Source organism: Cebidichthys violaceus, unplaced genomic scaffold (genome assembly GCF_023349555.1).
Source record: "Cebidichthys violaceus isolate CVI_PGR_0920_01 unplaced genomic scaffold, fCebVio1.0.p SCAF_5, whole genome shotgun sequence".
NCBI lineage: Eukaryota > Metazoa > Chordata > Actinopteri > Perciformes > Stichaeidae > Cebidichthys > Cebidichthys violaceus.
This window is the reverse complement of record NW_027176705.1, coordinates 12452442-12477161: the sequence shown is the minus strand read 5'-3', so window position 1 is coordinate 12477161 and position 24720 is coordinate 12452442. Positions and strand designations below refer to the sequence as shown.

The 24720-nt window shown below is 38.5% G+C and overlaps 1 protein-coding gene across 1 annotated transcript in view; it reads right to left on the bottom strand.

Annotated features, from left to right (window-relative positions):
* Window positions 1–24166, bottom strand: part of mybpc3 (myosin binding protein C3) — a 32168-nt gene extending 8002 nt beyond the window's left edge. Inside the window, exons 1-22 of the mRNA XM_068730660.1 lie at window positions 24004–24166; window positions 18912–19181; window positions 16999–17247; window positions 16405–16482; window positions 15831–15979; window positions 15186–15303; window positions 15045–15093; window positions 11607–11666; window positions 10769–10795; window positions 9500–9663; window positions 9272–9404; window positions 9079–9081; window positions 8784–8908; window positions 8582–8687; window positions 7904–8070; window positions 6246–6411; window positions 6062–6168; window positions 5926–5955; window positions 5702–5841; window positions 3358–3517; window positions 3091–3195; window positions 2807–2995 (exon numbers count right to left, since the gene is read on the bottom strand). Of these exons, the coding sequence (XP_068586761.1) occupies window positions 2807–2995; window positions 3091–3195; window positions 3358–3517; window positions 5702–5841; window positions 5926–5955; window positions 6062–6168; window positions 6246–6411; window positions 7904–8070; window positions 8582–8687; window positions 8784–8908; window positions 9079–9081; window positions 9272–9404; window positions 9500–9663; window positions 10769–10795; window positions 11607–11666; window positions 15045–15093; window positions 15186–15303; window positions 15831–15979; window positions 16405–16482; window positions 16999–17247; window positions 18912–19181; window positions 24004–24028 (2620 nt within the window). The 5' untranslated portion in view covers window positions 24029–24166. The remainder of the gene's footprint in view (window positions 1–2806; window positions 2996–3090; window positions 3196–3357; window positions 3518–5701; window positions 5842–5925; window positions 5956–6061; window positions 6169–6245; window positions 6412–7903; window positions 8071–8581; window positions 8688–8783; window positions 8909–9078; window positions 9082–9271; window positions 9405–9499; window positions 9664–10768; window positions 10796–11606; window positions 11667–15044; window positions 15094–15185; window positions 15304–15830; window positions 15980–16404; window positions 16483–16998; window positions 17248–18911; window positions 19182–24003) is intronic.
* Window positions 24167–24720: the final 554 nt, after the last annotated feature.

Genomic DNA, 24720 nt, shown 5'->3' with positions numbered 1-24720 from the left:
CGAGTAAAAAATACTCCAAATAACAACAGACTAGAATGTCTTTTTATCTTTCCGAGGTCATTTTTAGTCAACCATATAGTGTATGCATGTTGTTGCAACAACTTGTGATCTGACTGAAAGGTGATGCATTTTAGTTGCGGTCTTGTCGTGACTAAGGCCAGGACTCCATGTCAAATGGCAGAGGCTAAGTATTGAATGCAAGCGAATGATGGGAGCACCTGTCAGAGGTCAAGGGCTTCCTTGTGTGTAGAACGTCACAGCAGCGGGGATTGTTTCAAAAGTAGCTCAGGCTTGTCTGGACAAAAGGTGCAGCGTGCAGAGTAAGAATCTCATTCAGATGCGTTTTAAAAGCAAATCATCTAAAATGGTGTTTAACACTTTCAAACATGTACTCCAATAAAAAAAATGAGCTGCTGGAATATGCTGCCAAATTTCCCATTACTGTCACACATATACAAACAAAATTAAGTTTAATTTCTAATTCTAAAAACCTGCATGAAATGCAACATCTTAAAATGAATAATGCCTACTACCAACAGGCTCTGGCTCTGGCTCTGGTTCAGCAGCAGGAACGGGCTCCACAGGGGTCACCTCTGCTGGGGGACTACTTTCTGTTGGGGTTACACCCTCTGCTGGTGGTGTCTCATTGTCAGCTGGAGCTCCATCTTCCTTGCTAGGATCTGCCTCTGCAGGGAAGGCTGCTGGTGGTGGTTCACTGCTGGCTTCTGGTTCCTGTTCTACCACAGCAGGTGGAGGTTTCTCTATCTCAGGCTTTATGTCTTCCACCTCTGCTGGTGCCTCCACTGGAGCATGTCTTTCTTCTTCTACAGGTTTCTCTTCTTCCACTGGCTTCTTCTCAGCTGTCTTCGGAAGTTTAGGTTTTGTCATCCTTTCTCAGTGTTTAGCAGTCCTGCAGCTGATTCAAGCTGATGGTTGTGTGTGTCCGCCTCGTCTGCCAGATGCCTTGCTCTAACCTATGTTCTCATTCTCTCTCACGCGCGCACGGTCTCTCCTTCTCTTCGCTGTAGTGACAACAATACAGTAGCGTGAACCCCTCTGTGTTAAGCAGCTGGTCCAAGCAGAGACGCTCGCTGCCAGGCCATTATTTATAGAGAGGAATGCCATGGATAGTTTCCTAATCGGCTGTCTTACAGACAAGTGGCCATCTGGATACAACGATGTTCCCTCTTAAATCAATCAAGTGGAGAACTAGATGGTAGTTAAAGAATCAGTGAAAGACTAGGAGACAATCCAAACCTGAGCCTCTGCCTTACAAGATACTGTCAGGATAGTAAGGTAGTACATTGCAATTAATATGCAAGGAAGTGAAATAATATGGCAGTTTGACTCTTACATCCTACTTTGTTCCCCTCATGTTTGTATGTTCAGTCACAACATGAAGAATGTCCACGTTGTTGTATGTTACTGTTGCCTGCTGCATAGCATACTGTCTTTGAATCTACACGAGGAATATACAAAAGAGAATCATAAACAAGAAAGTCATCTCCTCAGAGATGTACGGTAGAGCCTGAGTATGTGATCAATAGCCAATAAAAACATAAACTCTTCATTGAAAAGGACCTAATGCCCTTGAAAACTTGGCTTCAAATCTTAAGTAACTCTCCCAAACAATAAATATTCATAACTAAACAAGCAACAATTAAAATGTATCAAATATCTTGAGGAATTATCCATTTAAAAACTCAGTTAATCTGCTTCATCAAGACTCTGCGGGTGTGCTTTGATTTCATTGAGAATTTGATCACATTTCAGAAAAATAATTTGCAAATGGTCATGTGATTTGGATAATGCTATAATTATTCAGTGTGGTTCAGCCTTTACATAGATGTAATGCTGTGAATGCTATGGCAGAGAGGAAAGGTTCATTCACCCACGCATGCAAAAAATTTAGCTTATCAGACCTCTGGAGCATAACTGAATCTCTGATCAAACTGTAGGCAATCAAGTTGCATTGTTTTGAATGTGGGTGGCAGGTTTTAACCATAAAGAAGAATGCATAAAATAAAAAAGACAATATCTCTAGTTATGCTGCATCGATTTTGATCCTTTTTTAAAAACTGTTGATTTGAGAATCCTACAATGTTATGCTGTATGAGTGCAATGGTGTGTAAATTGGTGCTCTTTTAATCATCAGAAACAATAGAGGTTCAGTATCTACTGTAGCTCAAGAACACTTCGACATGCGGACAGGAGGAACCATGGATCAAATCATCAAGCCTTCTTATACAAGCGACATTGTAAGACTTGGGTGTAATATTTCCTCATCATCTTGTCCATGTGGTGATGTAACAGACATACACACCGTCATGAGTGACATTACTCAGAAAGAACCTGTGAGTCGCATGTGATCCTATGTGCAACATATATTTTTGTTACGCAGACAATCCACAGGCTTCTCGGATTACAACACACATGACCCCGTCCTGTCTTGACCACAAATCAACCAGGCCCCGTGACCAGAGTGAAACCTTAGTCTGAGCAAACCAGGCATGAAACAACCCTGGACTCATCAAAAGACTGACATGTCATCTTCATCACCCTCTACCATCACTCATTCAAATCAGTCATCATCCTCATGTTACTGTAGTGTGGCGAGTGTAACAAAATTGACTTTTTTTTTGTTTTTTATTTGATCTATAAATGCATGATCTCTGTCATAGAAGAGTTTTAACAATAACAGCTAATTTCGTTGAATATACATACAGAGGAGCAAATGTCTGAAAATGATTCATTGAATGCACAAAGTGGGACAGGAACTGGTATAAACCTGTTGGTAAAGACTCACCGACTGGCACAAAAGGCTGTGAGGCTGGACTGTGACGAGACATGCCGATGCCGTTGACGGCATAGACTCGCATCTCGTACTCCATTCCTTCAATCATCCGCTTGGCTTCATAGGTTGTTTCACGATAAGGGTCAAAGTTCAGTCTCATCCACCTGTAGCTCTTCTTCTTCTTTCTCTCTATCACGTAGCCTAAGAAATAAATGTTGTCATCGACTAGGCTAGTCAGAACAATAAAGGAGGAGAAGACTTAATTTGAACAAATGAAGCATTTTGATATGTTTTACCAGTAACTGGCTGTCCACCATCAAACAGAGGGGGATCCCACTGGACCACACAGGAGTCCTCTCCCACACTGAGGATTCTGGGAGCCTGGGGAGGATCTGGAACATCTGGGGGAAACATGACTCGTGTTCAGTAAAAACCCCAGTATATTTACACATACAGGTGATGAACTGATTGTCGAAACAGATATAGAGTCCATTTGTCTACACTGTGATGACAATGAAAACCCAACCTTTTCTTTTGAGATTAATGTGGGAACCCGGTCTTACCGACAACTTTCACATTGATATCTGCAGTGTCCTCCCCAGCGGGGTTTCGAACCACAACAGAATAGATCCCCTCGTCCTGCCTCTCAGCCCCCTCGATGGTGAAGATACAGTGTCCCTTGGTGGTTTCAACATGGACTCTATTGTCCCCCTCAGTGACAACCTTCAGCGCACAATGAGAACCAGAGCAGAACTGCATTGAGTCTCACTCTAAACTGATTGACAGTTTTGTTGCAAATGTTGTAGATAAAGATGCTGCATAGTACAATCCATGTATTACATAAACATCATGTCAGAATTCAGAGAGATGATAAACAAAATGCTTTCCATCTCAAAGTTCATTGAAGTATTTGGGCAAATCATGCTGCTGCCAACAATATGATATGAACACACAACTCCAGACGTCACCATGCAAATACAGGACCAACTTCTGAAATTAAAGTCTAATGAGTTGTATAAAAGGGAAGTTGTGTCCATGTTCTGATTTCTTGTAGTTTGAACTAAATGTTGTTTTCTCAAAGTTCTTTTCTCGGCTACAGAAGTGTCTTTTATTGAGTGTGACAATAAGAAATGGTGGCCACCTGTTTGATTTGACCATCCCAAAATGTAAAGTAATTTTGCACAACTTCAGAATATTTATCATTTTACTTAATTTGATTATATAATTATGTATTTTAGTATGTAATCCAAGGATTATTTCACAGAGTCCTTTTATTAAAAACATACTTACTGCCCAGTTTCCTCTGACCTATGTCTGTCTTTAGGAAGATTTGGAACATGCTCTTACCTTATTGATGTGGACAGATTCTGACCACATGCAGTATTTTTTTACCATGCTCTTAATGCTATGTAAAGGGGGGACATAAAAGTGAAACACATATGTACATCAATAGCCACTAGAGAAGTTGTTTTTCATGTATTTGTCTGTATCTGACTGTGATTGTTACTGCTGCAGCCTGTTCTTTCTTCAGGGTTGTAAAGCACTAAATCAATATAACACACAACGTGATTAGTCAAGTAGCTGCAGGATCAATTTGTTGTTGTCTTGAACTGGTAGTGGTAAGTTTACGTAGAGTGAAATGCACATAGACTGCAACTTCTCTACTGGCTGTATTTGTACATCCAAACACTACAGCTGAGCCTATTGTTTTCTTTAGAGACACAGAGGTTGTTAGCATATTGTCCAAAGACACACATGGGTTAGAGATACTGTCGACTAACTTGGATTTCAATCTACCACAAACAGTTATATTCTCATACGGAACATGCATGCTTACTTCCCCTTCCTTCAAGGCCCAAGAGGATGACGGCCCTTCTTTCTCTTCTCCATCAGGTTTTACAGAACTAGCCTACATTTGAGCAAAGCAAAGCGGTAAAAGTCGAAGAGAACAGAGAGTGCATGAACACCTCTCTTTCTCCTCAACTCAAATAAACAGCAAGCAGGGCGGCACCGTTGAATTAAGCTGTTATTAGCTTTGCACTACTTCAGCTTGGTTAAAACATCTCAGTACTCCAGACACATTTATTAGGAGGGAGGAGTGCATTAGTTATCATAGCATCAGTGAGTCTAGTGATATCAGAGTGATATCAGAATTCAAGCCAATGCTGACTCAAACAGCTGGATCGGGCATCTACGACAATGGGCCCGATATGTTCAATTAAATTCTATGTTATGTACTATATACATTATGTACTGGATTTTTACATCCTATTTGAGTTTTTTTAACAATTATTTTCTGCAATTAAAAGGTTTACAGTCAAATTGCAATTCCTGTTAATCATGAAGATTCTTTACCCACTTGCTGGTGTACAATTTATAATTGTAATAATAAATAATAATTCAGTCAATATACACCTTATTTGTTAGATTTTTTTTTTACAAAGTTAGGACAGTAATGTTCAAGTCAAGCCTGATGTTGCCTTTCACATAAAAGAATGATCCCAATCTCTTCCACACAGAGAGGCATACAGCTTATTAATTTAACACTGGAATCAAAACGGTACTTGGTATCATACCGAAAGCCTAGATATCGGGACGGAAAAAGTCAGATTGGTGCATCGCTAATCTAGAGCTAACCTGTGCGGCTCCAAATAATAGTAAAAAGAGAGTAATCTCCTCAACTTGTATTGTATTAAAACTGCACTACATGTTGTTTAAATATGCCAAACATTTTTTTTAATTTTACATTGCAGCATTAGTACAGCTTCAAAGTTTAGTTCTGATTGTGAATTAGGCTTTGCTTTCACAGCAAGCCTCAGATTTCAGATCATACCTACTGTGCTCTGGACAGATATTAGATGTCAGACGACCGGTGTGTAGCTGATTAATAAGACAAGTCTATTTTACCTTCTCTCCTTTGGTCCAGATTACTGTGGGAGCAGGGTCTCCAGTGATGGGGACATCCAAACGCAGCTTGTTGCCAGCCACCACCACGATGGTTGACTCAGTGGTGCGACCCATACAGTCCAGGTGGATCTTCGGAGGATCTTGTAGAGAAAGAGAGCAATGGTTAAAATGAACAGACCCTTGCGTTTCATCTGGCTTCCTACAAGAGAATACGTTTGTGGTACCTTGGCGTGGCACGAAATCAATCTTCACATCTAGGACACAAAGGGAAAAAAGGGTGTTAGAAATCATTTTAAGTCAAATGTAGCTTGTGAAACTACAAATAATGTTAATTGTAAAAGCAAAAAGCATCAATATTACCCAGGAAATTGAGTTTAGCAGAAAGGTTGAAAGCATGGCCATCTGGCACAAAAGTGTAGTCTCCCTCATCCTCTGGTTTGACCTCATCTATGGTCAGTTTGTGGATCCTAAAATGGAAAAAATCAGTTTATGTTGTCATGGGATATGTACAGCATATTTAACACATGTGTTAAAGCGTCCTCACCTTCCAATATGTGTGATATTTATTCTGGCATCCGGCTTGACTTCTTCACCATTCTTGTACCAGGTTCCTCTCACATTCTCATCCGACACCTCACACTTAAACACCGCCTGATCCTTTGCCTTCACTGTGAGGTCTGCAATGTTCTGGTAGACCTCCAGGTCTTTTTCTACCCAATCAGAGAAAACAAAAGCTCAGAGTTCAGATCATGTAAACTATCGAGGCCTTCAGACTTCAGAGGAGGTGCTACTGTACGAGACGGTGAAATAAGATGCAATAAGATGATGATGCATGATGATATTATAATAACAAAATTGGATGCAGCTATTCTATGTGAGGATAATATAGTAATAATATCTTCGAGCGTAGGGTGTTCATTATGTGTGCAGCCTTTGTGTGTTGTATCTTAGCAACAGGCACAAGGAGAATAGTTAATTGGATTTAGGACAGACAATGAAGTGGGAGGATATGAAGACCAGATGAAGGAGCTTCAGGCTATTACTGTAAACCACGAGAAATAATGTACACAGGAGTTATTAAAGGTATCCCTAAGAAATTGTTATCTGTGCGAGATAACTCACACCACGCTCCTTGTAAAGGTTATGAAGGAGTTCCTCATCAGCTCGCTGCCAGGAACTGCAAATAAGGTGGTTATAGTACTATAATGGGAGTTCTGCCAAGGACTGAGGTGTTGGGCGCGCACATACACCCACACACACACACACACACACACACACACACACACACACACACACACACATATATCACACATGAATATATATGCAAAAGTGAGAGTATATATATTTGTTTGGGGGGGGGGTTCATGAATAGTTCTGCTCTGTGAGCTAATGGTACTAAGATGAAATGGTTACCGGGTGGTTAAAAAAAAAAAGAGGGTGAAACTAGCTAGGGTTCATATTTTGCCTACGTCCGTGTACGGATGAGTTTGAACCGTCCCCATCCATCATTTTTAGATCACCTGTGGATTAAAATTAAGCATATTTATCCACCTGTAACCTTCACGTGCAAAACATGCCATGTCTTAAATATATTAAAAGTCATCATATTTTTAAAAAACAAACAAAAAACCCATCAAAATCTGACTCAGAATCAGACTTACAAATATCTGAGGGGCCCAAAGCAGATCTTTCATCAACATCACCAGGCTGTTGTGACTTGGTACTAGAGGCAATTATATCATCTAGCAATAAAACTCCCCACGGTGATATTGAGAAACTTTTAAAGTGTTGCATTTCAAAGGTCAACATAGTTTTGGGTGTTTTTTTGTTATAAACTATCTAAATGTGAGGCTTTATTTTGCCTGATTCCACATGGTTATAAAGCTTCTATTTTGCCTTTTGAACAAACAACAACACAAACAACAACAAAAAAACGGAGAGAGAAACGGGCTAACTTGTGCAAACTTGTGCCCTTCAGGTGAAATATGTTTTATGTCTTCTAACTTTAGCTTGCGTGTGGACTTCATAGCAGTAACCTTGGCAGAATAATGCGGGCAAATGGCAAGAGTCACTATACCCCAAAGATAGACAGCATGCCAGGAGTCGCGTGACTGTTGGTAAGGTATGAGAATGTAGACTTGGAGCGTTCATCACTGACAAAAGTGTCTCATACTGTACACAGCTCACATGACTGACACTCACCCTGCACCATGAGTTCAGCCATAGACTCGCCACCGTTCGTTTTAACCTTGTAGTGGCCGCAGTCTTCTTTCGTGGCCTCATTAATGATCAGGACATGTTTGCAGCCATCTTTCTTGAAGCGATACTTGAAAGACTCGTCTCTTGTCAATTCCACACCGTCTTTTTCCCTGCACAGAAATTCACAGCAGTTAGTCATGATGAAAAGTATCGTAACAAAACTTACCTTTAACAGCTGGTTAGCACTCAACCTTTAATTTTGGTGCTTTTAACCACATCTCATCTCCTGCCCGTACAATTAATGGCCACTTGTTTTTCAGTCCACATTTAGGTGTTGTAATGACAACTAAATTAGATTAATTTTCTGAATGAGATTTTGGCCAAAAGCTCAGAAAAGTGGACTTTGGACCTTGGAGCTCAGCCAACATATAAAAAGAACACTGTGTAACACTGAAATGTTGAATTCAAAGACATTCTACTTGTTTTGATTTAGTCACAGTTAATCTGGCAACATCTGTTTATCAATCAAACCATGACTCACAGATGTTATATCATAGTTTAGCTATGTTTCTTTTGCATGTCAGCAGCAACAGGTTTACCTTTAGGATTTATGATCCAACAGCATGAACATGTGACTCAAAAAAGACAGCTGATTTGTGTGTGTAAAGAAGCATATCTAACCATTTAACATTGGCGCCTTCCTCCGAGACTTCACACTCTAACTCCACCCTCTCACCCTTCATGACCATCTGATCCTCCAGATTCTTCACAATCACAATGGGAGGCTCTGCAGGAATCAGAGAAGAATGAGAGGTTGAACTGCAAATCTCGAACGTCTTCTGGATTCATTATGTTGTAAATTTCCTCTAAACCTCTTGAATACCTTTAACAAAGAGCTCAGTGGTGCATTTCTCCTCTCCCACCACACAGCAATATGCGGCATCATCTGCCAAGGAGCAGTGGTTGATGGTGAGGTAGCGCATGTTGCCAACACTCTCAAAGATGTACCTTCATAAAGACCAGGAAGACTTTTAAACATTGTACTTTGGTTGAGAGCTATAACTTCAAAACTTGAAGTTGATGAAATGGCAAACTAGTTGGGCAAAGAGCTCAAATGCAGTTGATTTGTAAAATCCGAAAGAATATTAAAACATTTTGTATTGCCTTTTGACACTTACTTGCTATGGATGTAATGAAGGATGAGTTTATCCATATATTGATGAAAGCAGAAGCAAAGGAGAGACAGAGAGAATTCAATTTAAAAAAGAGTTTCACCAACATAATTTAGGATTGCTACTGTATTATTTGAATGCTTCATGGTGTTTTATGGAGTTGAGGTGAATAGTTTAGGTCTCCTCTCTAAATTCTAACCTTGCAGATGGTTGAATTTCTTGTCCATTCTTAAGCCATTTCACCTCAGCATCTGAATTGGCCACCTCAATGGCCAGTTTTATTTTATGTCCCTTTGCCACTTGGTAAGCTGGATCCAACTTTTTGAGGAAAGCTAAAGTAAACATACAGTTACAAAGTTATAATTAGGTTCTAACTTTACATTGGGTCAGAATTAGATCAAGTACAACCCAAGACCTCTGCACAAACCTTCACTTTTCTTCTCTTCTTTCTTCATCTTCTTCAGCCTCTTGAGCATGCCTCTCAGGTCGGTAATGCCGTGCTGAAAAGCAATCTTCTCATATTCTGAAGAAGGAGCATGACAGAGAACGTTCCAGACATCCATCTCCGGCTCTGCGCTCACCTGCACAGCTCTAATACACCAACCAGAGGAGGATGTTAAAAACACAGAGCATAAAATGAATAATATGAAGGAAGTAGGATATAACAGCACAGTGCTATTGACATGATGGTAATACCTCAGAAACAGATTACTACCCTGATAACTTACTTTATTCAGGATTAAGTCACTTTTAACTATTAATGAAACATTTTAGTCAACTTCATACATTGTTTACTTCCTTATTGCATATACAATGGTGTAGTAAAGATAACAAGTGTTTTCTGTTTAAAAATGATACATTTTTGCATTGCCAAAAAATTGCTACACACAAAATAGCAAAACAACTAATATCAAATCCAAGCAATTATACAGTATGCTTGGATTAGGTGTAAGATCAATGCACATTCAAAGCCTTCTCGTTAATTAATTCAAGCATATTTTCTATTTATGATTTCTGGATGGCCCAGCTGACAGCTGCCTACCTTCTTCCTTCATGGGAGTTGTACTGCTAATATTTGTGATACACTTGCTAAAATAGTTATTTGGTATATATAGAGGTATTTGAATTTTACTAGCAAGTAAAATCTCCATTTAGTCTAAAATATGGACAGAAAAAACGTGAAAGAAGAACTAATGGAAGTAGGAAAACAATCTGCGCTGTCCTCCCCTTCCTCCTTCCTCCTTCCCCTCTCTACCGCTCACTAGTCGGTGTGTCTTTACCTCACCTGTCCACTAGATGGCCTCAGCAACTTTTCTAGCTCAGCCAATCACCTGACAGCCTTCGTGAGCAGCCGTGTGCCTGCAGCTTCTTTTCTTCCTAGTGTTCAAGCTGTCTGTGTTTAATTTGTGTGAATATTTTCTCGTTGCGTATTTGTTGCTGATATCTGGCTTGCTGCAAGTTGCTGGCTTTTGTCCTGATTGACCAAGTGAGTAAAATGCTGTTTACAACTATTGTTGCACCTCAATAACAAAGATTACAAATATGGTTAACAAACTATTATTGGCTTATACTATTTAATCAACACTTAGGGTACACCATAGTGTAACAAATTAGTAAATGAATACATAACTTTAAATAACTGACAGATGAATGTATGAAAAACAACATTTTCCTACGATACTCAGCAGTTTCTTACCGATGTGAGGATTTTAAGAAACTGCTGCTCATTCAAAGGAAGAACCCAAGCGGCAAATATGGCAAAACAAACCAGACACATTAAAACACAGCATATCAACAGTAACACTATCCGCATATTAGAAACATTAGTTAAATATTATCGGAGTTGTTAAACTGCAGGTAAGCATGCATGAATAAATAAACCTAACTAATGTAATTCTGTGTTTGGGGTGTTTGATATGTTGTCCAAATTTTATTTGCACAAAGCACAATGAGTGTTTCGAGATTTTTGACGTGTTGTGAAGGTGACTTGTGTTTCTGAGTGAAGACTATAAAATGTGCTCATAATGTCAGAGAAAACCAACATGTAAAGTAAAGAGACGTGTTGCTGTGGGAGCTATTGTAGTATGAGTAAGAAAGGAAAAGAAAAAGAGTTGCAGGATCAATCTAGAATGGTATGAGTGTGATAGTGAACGTGAGATAAGAGGGTGATTGGAAGTGGAAAATCAGGACTTTTATTGCTGCATGGGTATTTAATTGTATTTCACTGGCAGAGAATTAAAATTATTTGAAGAAGCTTTTGCAAACTGCAAAACCTCCTTTTCAAGGTAAATTCCTGAGACAATTGACACATCAAGTCACCCTAACTTATCATTGTCCTCAGACGTTTTTGCATGCAGTTAAGTTATCAGGTTATCATTTCAGCTTTTAGAGCAAATGCTGAAGTAGCTTACTCTCTGAAGATGCAGGACGATCCAGAAAGAATGAGACAGAAATAGATTATAAAAAGCTGAGTAAATACTGTTGCCTAATTCTGAAAGTATGCAAATTGCTGTCATTATTTTGTAACTGCTTACCTCTTTCTTAATAAGGTACTGAAGTCCAGCTCTCCTGAGTCGTCATTTCCATCTTTACTACTGCAGAAATATCAGCCAACAGCAGCAAAACATCAACAGCACAGTATAAAACAAATCCACATCTCTAGACTTTTATACAATATAAATCATTTCCTGTTAACTCATGCTCCAATATGTAAAAAAAATACAGAATGATACTGTACAATGCAAATATCCAAATAATAAAATTAGGCTTGGGTTGCAAAAGACAATTTGGATTGGTCATTCTATAAACTGAAAAGAAGATCAGTGCATTGATGGATAAAACAAGTGCATATACAGGCAGACGTTTTGCTGGAAAGACAAGTGTTGCCATGTTTAAAGGAACAGCATTAGGCACTTTGGGAAATACCCTATTTATTTATTACACTCTTATGTTTGTGTGTCAGCTATAGAACCAGAGCTGAGAATCTATTATATTCACATTAAGACTGGAAGAGGGTGAAACAGCCAGCTTGGCTCTAACCAGAGTTAAAATATGCTACCAGGACATTATAACTCATTTGTCAAATCCATTCAAAAATATTCTGTTTTTATGGGGAGTTACGTGTAACAACAGCCTAGCTGGTTAAACCATGTAGCAAACTCCTTTTAAACAGACATTTCATTCATTTTTTTAGATTGTTGTTGTGATACAATGGGTTAGTTAGTGAGCTTTAGAGGTACTGGCCTATTTCTTTCCAACTGAAGTTAAATTGCATGACATCTCATACATATCTGCTCTGTTAATATGTCTCCCATTGAGATTTTTTTTATATTTTTCACGTTTTGATTTCATGATGGCACCCCCTATTTTGCATTAATTTCTTTAAATCATGGATGTATTAAGAGCCATTAGTTCTCCTTCTACAGAGAAATAAATATTTCTTGTTAAGATGTGTTCAGTGTGTATTTTGTAATAACGTTAAAACACCTTATTAAAACGCAAAAAACGTCCTTTTATAACAATAAACTTTTCATGTTATAACTTGATACTGATCCATTTTCCTGGCAGCTAAACACTTCCACAGTTAACGTCAGTTTGTAGGCTAAATAGCACCAATACCATGATGTCTTACAAATGTTATTTATTTAATTTTTTTACGGAAGTAGCAATACTAAAGTATGAAAATTACGTGACAAATAAGTCAACATTGACTTCTGGTTCTGCATAAGACACAAGCAGCAGTGTCTTTGGTGAAAGTCTGGTGTTTAGACCAACAGATCTTTGTGACTATGTGACTTAGTAGACTTTGTGGCTCTATGTAGTATGTCACCCGTCGTGACCATAAGTAATCCAAATGTGGAATACTTATGAATTGATTAATATTAATTATAGTGCATTTTCTTATAGGTATAGCTACGAACAAGGTATGAGAACAGCCGGTCTGTTTAAATGTCACCAACACGCCCCTCCAGCTGCTGAGTGGAAAAGGAGCATTTATGATTTTTCCCCCAAAGGTTATTTTCTACTTCCTTCTAATAATAATAAAAAAGAAAGTACTATCAATTCAAAAATACATTATTTTTTACTTAAGGGTGACTAAATGTAATTTTAAACTCATTTTATTTGCAATTTCATTCTTATTGGAGAGTTTACAGTGAAGAGGCAGACAGGAAACAAGGGGGAAGAGAGAGAAAGTATGATGAAAGGGGAATGTTGTGGTTATGTGCTCTGCACCTTTGCAACCATTACCTTACCGTGGGTTACCCGTTAACTAGCCAGGCTAGTTGTTCACCCCTGCCTCCAGTCCTGCTACGTTAAATTAATCACCTCCTGGCTCAAGCTTCAAACTTAACACACACATTTGACAGTGGTCTCAATTTTCTCATCTTAACTCTCAGAAAGAAAATGTTAGCAAGCAAATTCATATTTCCCAAAATGTCCCATTATTCCATTAAGCCATGAGCAGCAGCATCCATCCACGCAAGAACGTTACAAAACACTCAAGGTTAAAGAAAACAACAGCCTCCATAGGATCTGCTCGACTCTAATCAGTGGGATGAAAGATAAAGACAAGGGCATATATTTGACTGTGTGCTTGTCTCCTGTCTCTGATCCGACAGCAGGATTAGAAGCTGAGTCTCTGGTTTATGTGGTGAAGTTACAACACACCATAGCTGCACTTCCTCTATGTAGCAACCCTGTGGAAGAGCTCATTTACTGAAAAGCCTGTGTGTCTTAGCACATCCTGCCCTTCAGTACGATCAAACCACCGTCAAAGCTCACTGTGCCGGGTAGCTGTTTGTGCAGCTGGCTCTGCTGTTTTGATCGAGGCACAGGAGGAGATCAGAGAGAGCTGATGGCTGCCACCAGTGCTTGTTACTCGGTGGTTTAATAACCAAATCTTAACGCATTAAAATATGCCTGAGTCAAAGGTTAACACAATGACAGCTACTATAGTTAACGCCTACATCAAAGATTTTTTATTTTATTTTCAGTCCTCTCAGCTCTCTCTGGTCTTCGTTCTGTGGTCCATCTCTCAAAATTCAGCAGATTGGAGGCTGCACCATCCACAACACTGGTTCTGTTTGACTTGATTCAGAGAAGAAACAGTCCACAGGAGAGAGACAGAGCCTCCTATCCTGGTCCTGGTTTCTCTGTGCTTCAACAATCAGAATCCTTAGAGTTTGAATACGAGCCACCATTGTTGCAACAAACCCCCTTTACTACCTTGATTGTGGTCCACTTCTCTTCTTACCGGCATCGTTCCTAATAGGTTAGCATTTACACAGTCACTTGTTACACAAAACATGGTAATATTCTACCGAGGGTCACTGAACTGAAGTTTGACAATTGTATTATTCTCTTACAGTATTACATAGCAGAATATGGATAATGTTGCTGCTATGTTTTACTGTACATGAATTTGGTTTGTTTTTTATCACATGATCACTATCTCATTTGAAAAAGAAACTTCATATTAAATCAACTTGATTGGCAGATATTAATTGAGCACTGGAGCAGAATATGGTCTAATGTTTAATCTTTATATATAGTCATAGATTCCTCATCAGAGTTTGTTATATAAAGCTTTTTATCATAAAAAAAACAGTTTTGATCTTAAAACTTTAAATATGACTAAATATGAGCTGTTTGTTTTTAGTCTTTAAACAAAATAAATATAAGGCAGACTAGCATTTATTTAGGGTACATAACTTCACTGAGGGCATGAATCACATATAAAATGATTAGTTAAAAATAACTTGTTTCTAACTGATGCCCAAGGTACAATGTTTTGCTTAAGACTTGTAAGCTCAAGAAAGAAGCTGTGTGACACTATTAATGAAACTTGTCTGGGGACCAGTGGCCAAAACCTTAACGTGAAACTAATAAAGAAAAAAGTAAATTAATCAATCAACATATAATCAATTGCAATGTGACCAAACATTCTTTTTTCAAAGACTTAAAAAACTTACGTGCGCCTAAAAGCTGCTCTTATGTCCAAACCTTCTGCAGCACAAGCCTCTGAGATACAAGAGAATCATTTTATTGACTGAAATCATATTAGAAACAATTCTAATGAGTGCCAGAAACAAACTAACAACAGGCTCACTCACCATGTACAGTCAAGTCAAAATTGCAGCTGTCAAACTTGTCCCTGGATGCAACCTCACATCTGTAAGCTCCAGCAAAGTTTCCCTTTGCCTCGATGACTTGCATCTCAAACGTATAGACCTGCAACCACATGCATGAGGAGAGACGTGAGAAGGATTACGCGACAGGAGTAACATCTTTGATTCAAAACCTTGTTGTACGTATGCTTCATGTGTGTAACATTAGTGAGTTTCAGATTTGGGATCTTTGTAGAGTTTGCCACTGATTTTAAAAGTTTGTTTTGGCGTCTTGTTCTGAAATTCTTAAACAAAATGTGTTGGGTTAAAATGTCTTTCAGTCTCCCCATAACATAACATCTGAGGTAGCGTGCCTGAGATTCATCATGTCATAAGGATGAGGGACTGAGGCAAGAGCTTGCAAAACTAAGGGTGAGAAGGGCAATACTTGCAAAACACCTTTAATGCCTGAAAGAAAAACTCCACATATTGCAGTTTTTTGACTAATATTGTTGAAATACATATAATGGACAGTTGCTTGTTTGCTCTTTAAACAAAGTAAGAAAATAGGACACATATTATGTGTCTTAAGATCTCAAAATACGATTTCTATGTTTTTGTTTTGGTGTCTGCAGCATTAGTCTACAGTACCTTACTGCTGCGGTCATATGTCTCCTTGAGCTGCAGGTGTTTTCCAGACTTGCTGGCGAGGTCCATCCACTTCCCTTTGAACCATTTGATGGTGGGTTTCTTCAGCAACGACTCAGCATTCACTTTAGCCACAAACGTAATGTTTTCACCTGCACAAAAGATGAATTTACCATGTGGCTTAGAACATTATCCTTCAGATTCCTATATCCAAGGCAGCATGTCATGTTATCTCTATGCACATAAATACCCAAATATTCTCTCACTTGGATCTAGGATGTACATATTATTATTTGGCAAATAAAACAAATGAAAAAAATTATCAACAATTTGGGACAAATAGTAGTTTTGAATTAAAAGCACCATTAACATATATAGCACTTTAATTCTATTTCTGTAAAATGTCCTTCTTTTTACATTTCACAATACCTTGCCTAGCTCAGAGTTTGAACTGAAACAATGTAATAATAAAAGTGTAAATACTCATATTAAACCTTGTTAAGACAGTTTACTCAACAAAATGTGACACACATACTTTATATTCTTCCCATATATTCCTGTTCTTGAAGCCACTCACCTACAGTGACCTCTCCACTCTTGGGTTTTTCTGTGAAGAGTCCAGTCAGGGCCTGCCTGGTGTCCGGAGGCTGTCCCTCTAAATAAAGAACAACTACAAGGTCAAAGCAGAATACCACAACATGAAGTTGAGGGATCAAAATCAAACAATGTTAAATTCAAATATACAAATGTGTCGCATGGAATTACAGGATGCAAAACTTTTCATTTTAAATTGCATTATTTGCAATATTAATCAAGGTCAACAAATTGGGTGTATGACACTTTCATTTAACACCCAAAGGTTCTCAGGCTTACACATCCTCACGAGACACTATCAAAAAGAAAACCAAGCAAATATATTCTACTGTATGCATATGGCTCAAAACATAGAATATGAGCCATAAACTTGATGGCAGCTAAGCCCAATGCCTGTGGCCAATGCCAAAGTAAATACGTCCTGTAATGTACATTTATGTGTCATATCAAACAGACTGCCATGTGTTTGTCACGTTTGACATTTCCAGGAAAAGCTTAAGTCAATGATTAAGATATCATGATGAGCAGCATGGTGTACATCAGTGACTGAACAAAGGAAAGGGGTTAAGTAACTCACCCTCAGCTTGAGGAGCATCATGTGCTGGGGCAGCAGCCTGGTCCTCAGTGGGTGCTGCTGCAGGTGGAGCAGGAGCCTGTGCTGGGGCAGCGGCCTGGTCCTCAGTGGGTGCTGCTGCAGGTGGAGCAGAAGCCTGTGCTGGGGCAGCGGCCTGGTCCTCAGTGGGTGCTGCTGCAGGTGGAGCAGGAGCCTGTGCTGGTTCGACAACAGTCTCCCCAGGTGCATCAGCAGGGGCCTCGACTGGAGCTTCTGTGTTACCAAAGAGATGACAAGTCACAAGTTAGAGGTTCAATGAAAAATATTGGATCCGTACACTGTATGTCTATCAACAAGTAATCAGTTACAAAAAGGCCAATGACCAATCTGTCAAACTTAATTTGTAATCATAGAAAATGTGTGTAACCAGCAGAATTTAAATTCCTATTTTCTCTGTTGTGTACCAAGGCCAATAATCAGTTAAATGTATACAGTAGAATCTATTAAATACTTTTAAACTCTTTTATGACGTGTGAAAAAAATTCTCTGCTGAACATCTATCGCCCAAATATTTCTTGTGTCTTATCATCTTTGAATAGCTGAACGATTTTCCATGTGTTATCAGCTGCCTCTCATGCCTATCCTGAGCACCAGTCAAGTGGTGGTTACTCATGAGGAAATAATGTGCTGGTGTGAGGGTCAAGGTCTCCGTGCAGACAGAGTAAGGGTGGCTATGATGTGGGCCACGGACAGCTGTGGGACGTCTCTTGTAGCACACTGGGCCATTAGTCTGCTGCCTTTCTTCAAGATTTGTTTCCACCTTATCAAATCCAAACAAACGACCTCAGCGGGTCACAATGACAGACTAATGGCACAAACATTGATGTTTGACACACTTAGCACACAGTCATTGCAGCATGCAGAACAGTGCTCGGTAGATAAAGTGCTGGACAAAATGATTGTGATTAAGCCAGTGAATGGAAATATCCGGATACTTAGAGGAATAGCTTGACATTTTAAGTGCATGTTGTATCTCGTTTGTTTAGTATAAAACGTCAAGCCCCAAAAAGCTTTCTTGTTTTACACTTTGCGATATTACGTGCTAATTAGTGATCTTTAGAAGTGCTAGTATGTGGATTGTGTTACCTAGGACAGAGCCAGGCTAGCTGTTTTCTTTTACTTTCTGTTTTTATGCTAAGCTAGCTAGCTGTCTGCCACCTAGCTTCACCCTTACATTAAAGGGATAGTTTGGGTCTTTTCAAATGGGGTTGTATGAGGTACTTATCCATAGGCAGTGTATTACATTTGGTAGACTGCAGTCGGTACATCCACAGTTTGAAGAAGCACTCATCAGTAGCCTACAAACACAGGAGCAAAGCTATGGACTGCTGTGGACGGGGTCAGCTGCAAAACATATTTTAACCACTTAAAAGAAAGGCCAACCTAAAGAAATCCTTTCAAGTGTTCCGTTTGTACTCCTGTCTGCTTCTCCAAGCTCAGGGCATGCCGACTGTCATATTCTGTCGGTAAAACACTCACTATGGAAGTACCTCATATAACTCCACTTCTAAACACTCAAACTATCCTTTTAACAGCATAAGTATGTGAGTCATATCAATTTTTCTCATCTAACTCTCTGCAAGAAAGCTAATAAGAGTATTTCCCAAAATGTCAAATTATTCCTATGAGAGCAAATACTTCTTAAAGATAGAATATACAAAGATGTTTCAGAGGCTTGTCGCTGAGCAGCTGTCAGAGTGTGCAGAATGTGAGTTCATGTGCAGAAACATTAAGTGCATGCAGTGCATCAAGTATTTACTGCCTCAGTGGTTTTCTGCATTGAGTGCTATATTTTGCTTTGTGCTCTGTGACGACACAGCCTGTAGGTGAGCAAGCAGAGACCTCAAACACACAGCTGCAGCATCAAAGTCTCCTACCTGGCTTTGATACAACCTTCAGGTCAAACTTGACCTTTGACCCCCCCGCGATCACTCCATAGACATTGGCATCTTCCTTGGTAATAGCTTTTAAAGCGAGGGAGTGCTTGTTTCCGTCTGCTGTGATCAAATATTTGTCGCCACTGGCGATGTCCTTTGAGTTGCACTGCCATTTTACTTTAGCATCAGGCTTCTCGGTCTCTGCTTCAAAGACCACAGAGGACCCCTCCTCTGCCTCCTGAGACTTTGGTTTCTTGGCAAACGCTGAAACTGAAGAGGGAATGTGGGTTCAAAATGAATAAGCCTTTTTAAGTGTGACTTTGTTTGAACACATCTGCTTTAAGGGGGTAATCAAATCATTTGAGGAGAAAACATTGATACTATAATTGTTGAGTGGACATTGAAAATGATTTTGTGACATTGTGGGAAAAAAAACAACAATTCACAGCTAACAGTGGTTACTCTTTGCACCTTGAATAAATTGTCAATTCAATTAAAGACCCAAAATACTGTTTATGATGTTTTTGTTATTTGAAGCTATACTCTTGGAAGTTTCCATCGACAAATAAACGTCACGCCTGAAAAAAGAACAATACATATACTATAACTAATTGCAGCGAGAGTAGGAGAGAGAAGTGGTGGTGGGGGGGGGGCATTCATATTTTAGCTCAAGACGAAGAAGAAGGCTCGTGAGCTGAGTGGAGCTGCTCATGAGCTGAAAAAGTACAGTGTTGTACAGTCTGCAGCACACTGGGTGGGGCTAGCTGAAAACTAATAAATGTGCCCTTTCCCAGTCAACACATAGTGTCTTAAAGCAACAACATCTGGCTCCATAATAAGTCTTATTTGTGCAATCTTGGTATTCACTTACATAGTTTCTGTACTAAGAAGAGAATAGTGAATGTGGGGTAAATGTAAGAGTGAATGAAAGCGTAAATGTAAATATTAACGAGGGAAATTATAGTTCTAAAGAACAGACAATAAAAGGGCATAAAACCTACAAGGTTATTCAACATAAACACCAATAAATCAGGTTGCTGAAGAATGTAAAGGTGTTCGTTCGAATGCCAACTCAGTAGTGGTGTCTTTGTAGAGTGTCCTTGTGTTTGTAATGTGACCTCAGGAGCACATTCACATTGCTATTGTGTTATGCATTCTCATCTTCCATTAAAGTAAAATAAAACAATGTAAAAATAAAGTAAAAGTCTTTCATTTGAAATTTTACATTAGTAAGTACAAAGTGTTATCAGCTTTAAGTATCAAGAGTAAAGGTATTCATTATGCAGATTTTATTTTATTTATATATATATATATATTATATTACTATTACTGATACATAAGCAGCATTTTAATGGCAAGAGTGGAACTTACTTTAAGTAATGTTTATATTTTATGGTAGTTTAATTTATAGCAAGGCATTATACCATATAAACTGATTATATGTGTTGTATGTAAAATATGAAGTGAGAAAAAAGTCAAAAGTACAATATTTCCCCATAGAATGTAGTAGAAGTACAAATTAGCATAAAATAAAGTTAAGTACAATAACCTTAAAATTGTAGAGTACTTATGTATAGTGCATCAGTAAATGTACTTTGTTACATTCCAGCACAGAAGATGTTGGTCATCACAGGATGGTACACATACTATATCTATCCGGTGAATTGAAGTCCATTTACTTTCATTAGTTAACATTCAATCAAAATATTAGCTTGCTTTTGATTGTGGTGTTGAGTGGAACTAAACTGGACAAATGTCTGAGGAAATTGAACCCCACTGGGACACATCTGGAACGTCTACAACAAACTGAACATCAGCACACAATTAAAAAACTATTTATACTTATTAGAAACAGTAACAGGCATAGGATCCTAAATGTGTAAAACAAATCAATACATGGTGTCAAGGATCCGTCTATTAATAGTAGGTGTTACACTCATTGTGTAAAAAAACAGCTGTTGCCTTTCTAGCTGTGCAGGGAGGTCTTTTTATCTTTTGAAAAGTTTTAAAACATGCATAGCAACGTCACCCTCCAACACTTGTCATCTTTAAAAAGGACCTAAAAATAGTGTCCAACAGTAACGCCAGGTGTTTGAAATCATGGAATGTATGTAGGCTTAATTCAGATACATATCCAGAGTCCTAGACAGTTCATTGTACTGAACAAAAAAAAACATGTGTTGCAAGATGACCTTATGCGTTTATATATATAGGATACATATGTACTGGACTAATAAATGAGGCTGGCAGACTTCAGCTGCAACAGGGGCGCAGGTATCATAGTCGAGGGATTAACTGGACTCTATTTTTGTGACTCTGGGGGCACAGAATGATCGGTGTGCCCTCAGTCTGTCTGCAGCCACCGACCTCTTGTCACTCATGCTGCCCGCTTTACCTTTCACATACTCTTATCACATAGTAAAAGGACTCTCCTTTTATCTCAGTTAATATAAAATAGTAAATTAAAGTTCCGAAATATCTAGTGGTATACACTTTCAAAAACTTTGTTTAGAAAAAAGAATATTTAATAACATAAGAGTTAGAGTAAAGTTTATTGTAGCCATTAGCTGACCATAATATCTGAAATCTGTTGATTCAAGTCTCTTTGTTTGTCTAAATACAAGATACTGTTGTACAGAGCTCCAAATAAGCTCTTTATTCATTTATAATCAAGAGTTACTCTGTTTTTATGTTGATACCTTGCAAGGTTAACAATAATATGATCAATTCAGGGATGACTTTTGGGTTGGTTGGCACTTATACCTTCAACAGTAAACCAAAGTCTGACCTTTTAATGATTTACTGTAGTTTTCAAGACTTTCTTTTATGAAATCATGTTTTTATTTCAATTCACTTTCTCGGCATACATATTATGTATTCATGTATTATTTTTTACATGTTTTATCTGAATATAATCATTTATCAATGGATTGCTATGGGTCACTGTTTACATGAGTGGGTCCAAGTTTTGTTTGTGTAATGTACGTAGGAATGCACCTTTAATTAAAAATCATTTCAAACTTGAAAAAAAATATTTTTTTGTCCGCTTGGGTGCAGCAAAAGTTGTGAACACAACATTGACATATCGTCGCTTTTTAAGTTGATATGGTGAATTTGTCAGCAAACAGTTTACTTTTTCACAGCCAGCAATAAAAGAGCAAAATTATCATTAACTTGGAGTTGCAGTTGCGTCCAACTGATGAATTAAGTCCAACATTAACTCTCCTTTAGGTCCTTCTTTGGTCTCCTGAGGGAAATACCTGGCTCTTTAGCTGCTAAATGTTCCACTGTGTTCACCGTCGTTTGGTGCTGAGCAGGCACTGTACGGTTGGTTTTAAGATCTTTTTCACTGAAAATGGTGCTATGACAGTGGTGAAAGTGAACCAAAACTGTAAAGTTGCGTGTCGGACAGCTAAACAATGAGGTTGAATTTACAGCACTAAGGCGATCTGCAGATTCAGGTGATGATTATCTCTAGGTTCATCATTACAAGCAATCCCTTTCACATTGTCACATTGTCGTTTAAGACAATGTTATTTTAAAAATTTTAATTATGGATGCAATAATATACATATTTTTTACTAGTAGACAAAGCAAACCCTGTTTATTGCAATACTTCAAAACTCTGAGTTCAAAACACTGAAAAGCATCCTGTTTATTGCAGAGTGTTGATCATGAATGATAATAATGTCACATGCAGACGCAAGACGATCCTAACTGTTATTTTCCTGAACAAATCCACGGCACTAAAAGTCTTAGCACACACAAGCTGGCCATTTGGGTAGCAATGTGTCATCTGATATGTGATATGTCGTCACTCCACAAACAACAAACCCTTCCCACCCAAGAGAGGGGGGGAAAAACTGTGGAAACTCATTTGTCAACTTGGAATCTTGTTGGACATTTTTGGATCTGTGATGCATTTTGTGAATGCAGTGATGTGACGGAAATGTGACAGTGTCGATTTCACGTTACACAATGTTTCCACCTGAATCATGCGATGTGTGACTGAGTTCCTGACACATCCAAAAAGAGCTTAGAGTAGCTATCATACCACTGGCAAGCACTTTGAACTAAGCATAGATAATTGCACGCAGTATGTTGTGATTTTAGCTTCTAGCTACATTAGCATTTGTACTAAGCTACTTTATTAATCCGTGGTATTATGTGTTGGAAGTGTAGACAGTTACTTGACCGTATTTTTTCACATTCACTAGTATCTGCATGACATTTTACCAATCACCCTATTTCATTTTTGTCTCAATACACGTCATAGCTATAGTAGTCTGCATAGCATAATGCCTCGTTTGAATAGAGTAGTTTCATAGTTATAAAGTTACATATAAACAAATCTGTTATTTGATCTAGTATCTGCTACTGTTACTTCAGTGTCCCTGTGTGGAGTCAAAAAAGTTAATTTGATTGTGTTTTGTTATAAAAATGTATTAAACAAATGTAATTTCTCTATTTTATTGTATCGATTGTCTGTTGATAAACCTGTAAATTCAAATGATATACTACTTTTACACCAATGTAGAATATATACTTGTAAATGGCAAAATTGAGCTTTTTTTGACAAAATGGCACAAATTGTGACTTAAAGAGCACTGTGGTAATACAATTAAACAGCATAATATAAACTTAATTTTTCTTTTTTTAAATGTAATGATGGCATTATTCCGCAAACAGTCAAACAGTATATCACTGTTTATCATGAAAACAATGTGCAGTTCTCAAGTGATCTTGAGTTTGGTTGTGGTTTACAGTTGCTTAAGAGGGGCGTGGCCCAAAACAGCAGAATATTTTCTCACACATATTGTAATATCATATAGTTGGTTACTTAGAAGAAGTTTGTTTCAGGAGAATATTGCACAGAGGAAGTAAAACATACATCTAGACATTCAGTTGCAACATGTTGATAAATTCACAGTTTTCTATAACAGGTCATATGTATTGTAGACTTTTTTAGACATTTGGTCTGACAACAGGATTAAGCTAATATTAAACAATATACTGTAAGTTTTTTCCATGTTCCTTTGTTAAGGAAACAGTGTGACAAAACTTTCAAAAGTAGCTGAATGAGCATGTTTACCTGCTTTTTTGACTGGCTCTGGCATTCTGAATGATCTTCTCTCCTCCACAGTGTGACTCACTGTTCCCAAACAATCTGCCGTCTATCTCGATGCTGTGCCTTTAATAGTGGTGCTGCTGCCAAAAAGCCCCCCCATTCTGCTTTCATGAACCATCCCACCTCTCTTGCCATGTTTTTTTCTCCAAGGCCCAACACAATGTCCAAAGGAACAACAACCCCCCCCCGCCCCGTACTCCCCATCCCATCCCAGCAGCAACCCGGCCCCCAGCCCATCCCCCGCTCACGTCTGACCTCGGGCTATATTTCAACCATCCTTTCCTCCAACACCTCGGCTGAATGATAGGGCTTGAGAGGGAGGGGAAGGGACGTATGTCGGTGGTTAAATTTAGAGCCTTGAATCCACAAAAAGTCTCCCCACATCTGTGCTGCATTAAGTCACCCTGTAAATCTAACAATGAATATGCAAGGGTGGTTGAGAGTATGAGATCTATAGGTTTGTTGTATCTGTTGGCAGAGGTGAGTGTGTATTCCTTTTAAGGAATCTTTCCACAGTTGCAGAGTCCAGGTTCCTTTTGGTTTGTTTATTTGTGTTCATTTTTGTCTTTGTTGAGCAACTACCCTTTCCCCTCAGCAACAAGTGTGACTTATTGTTTTGTCAATTTGAAGAGTATAAAGCTGCCAAGAACACAAAATACAAGAAAAGTGGCACAACTATAG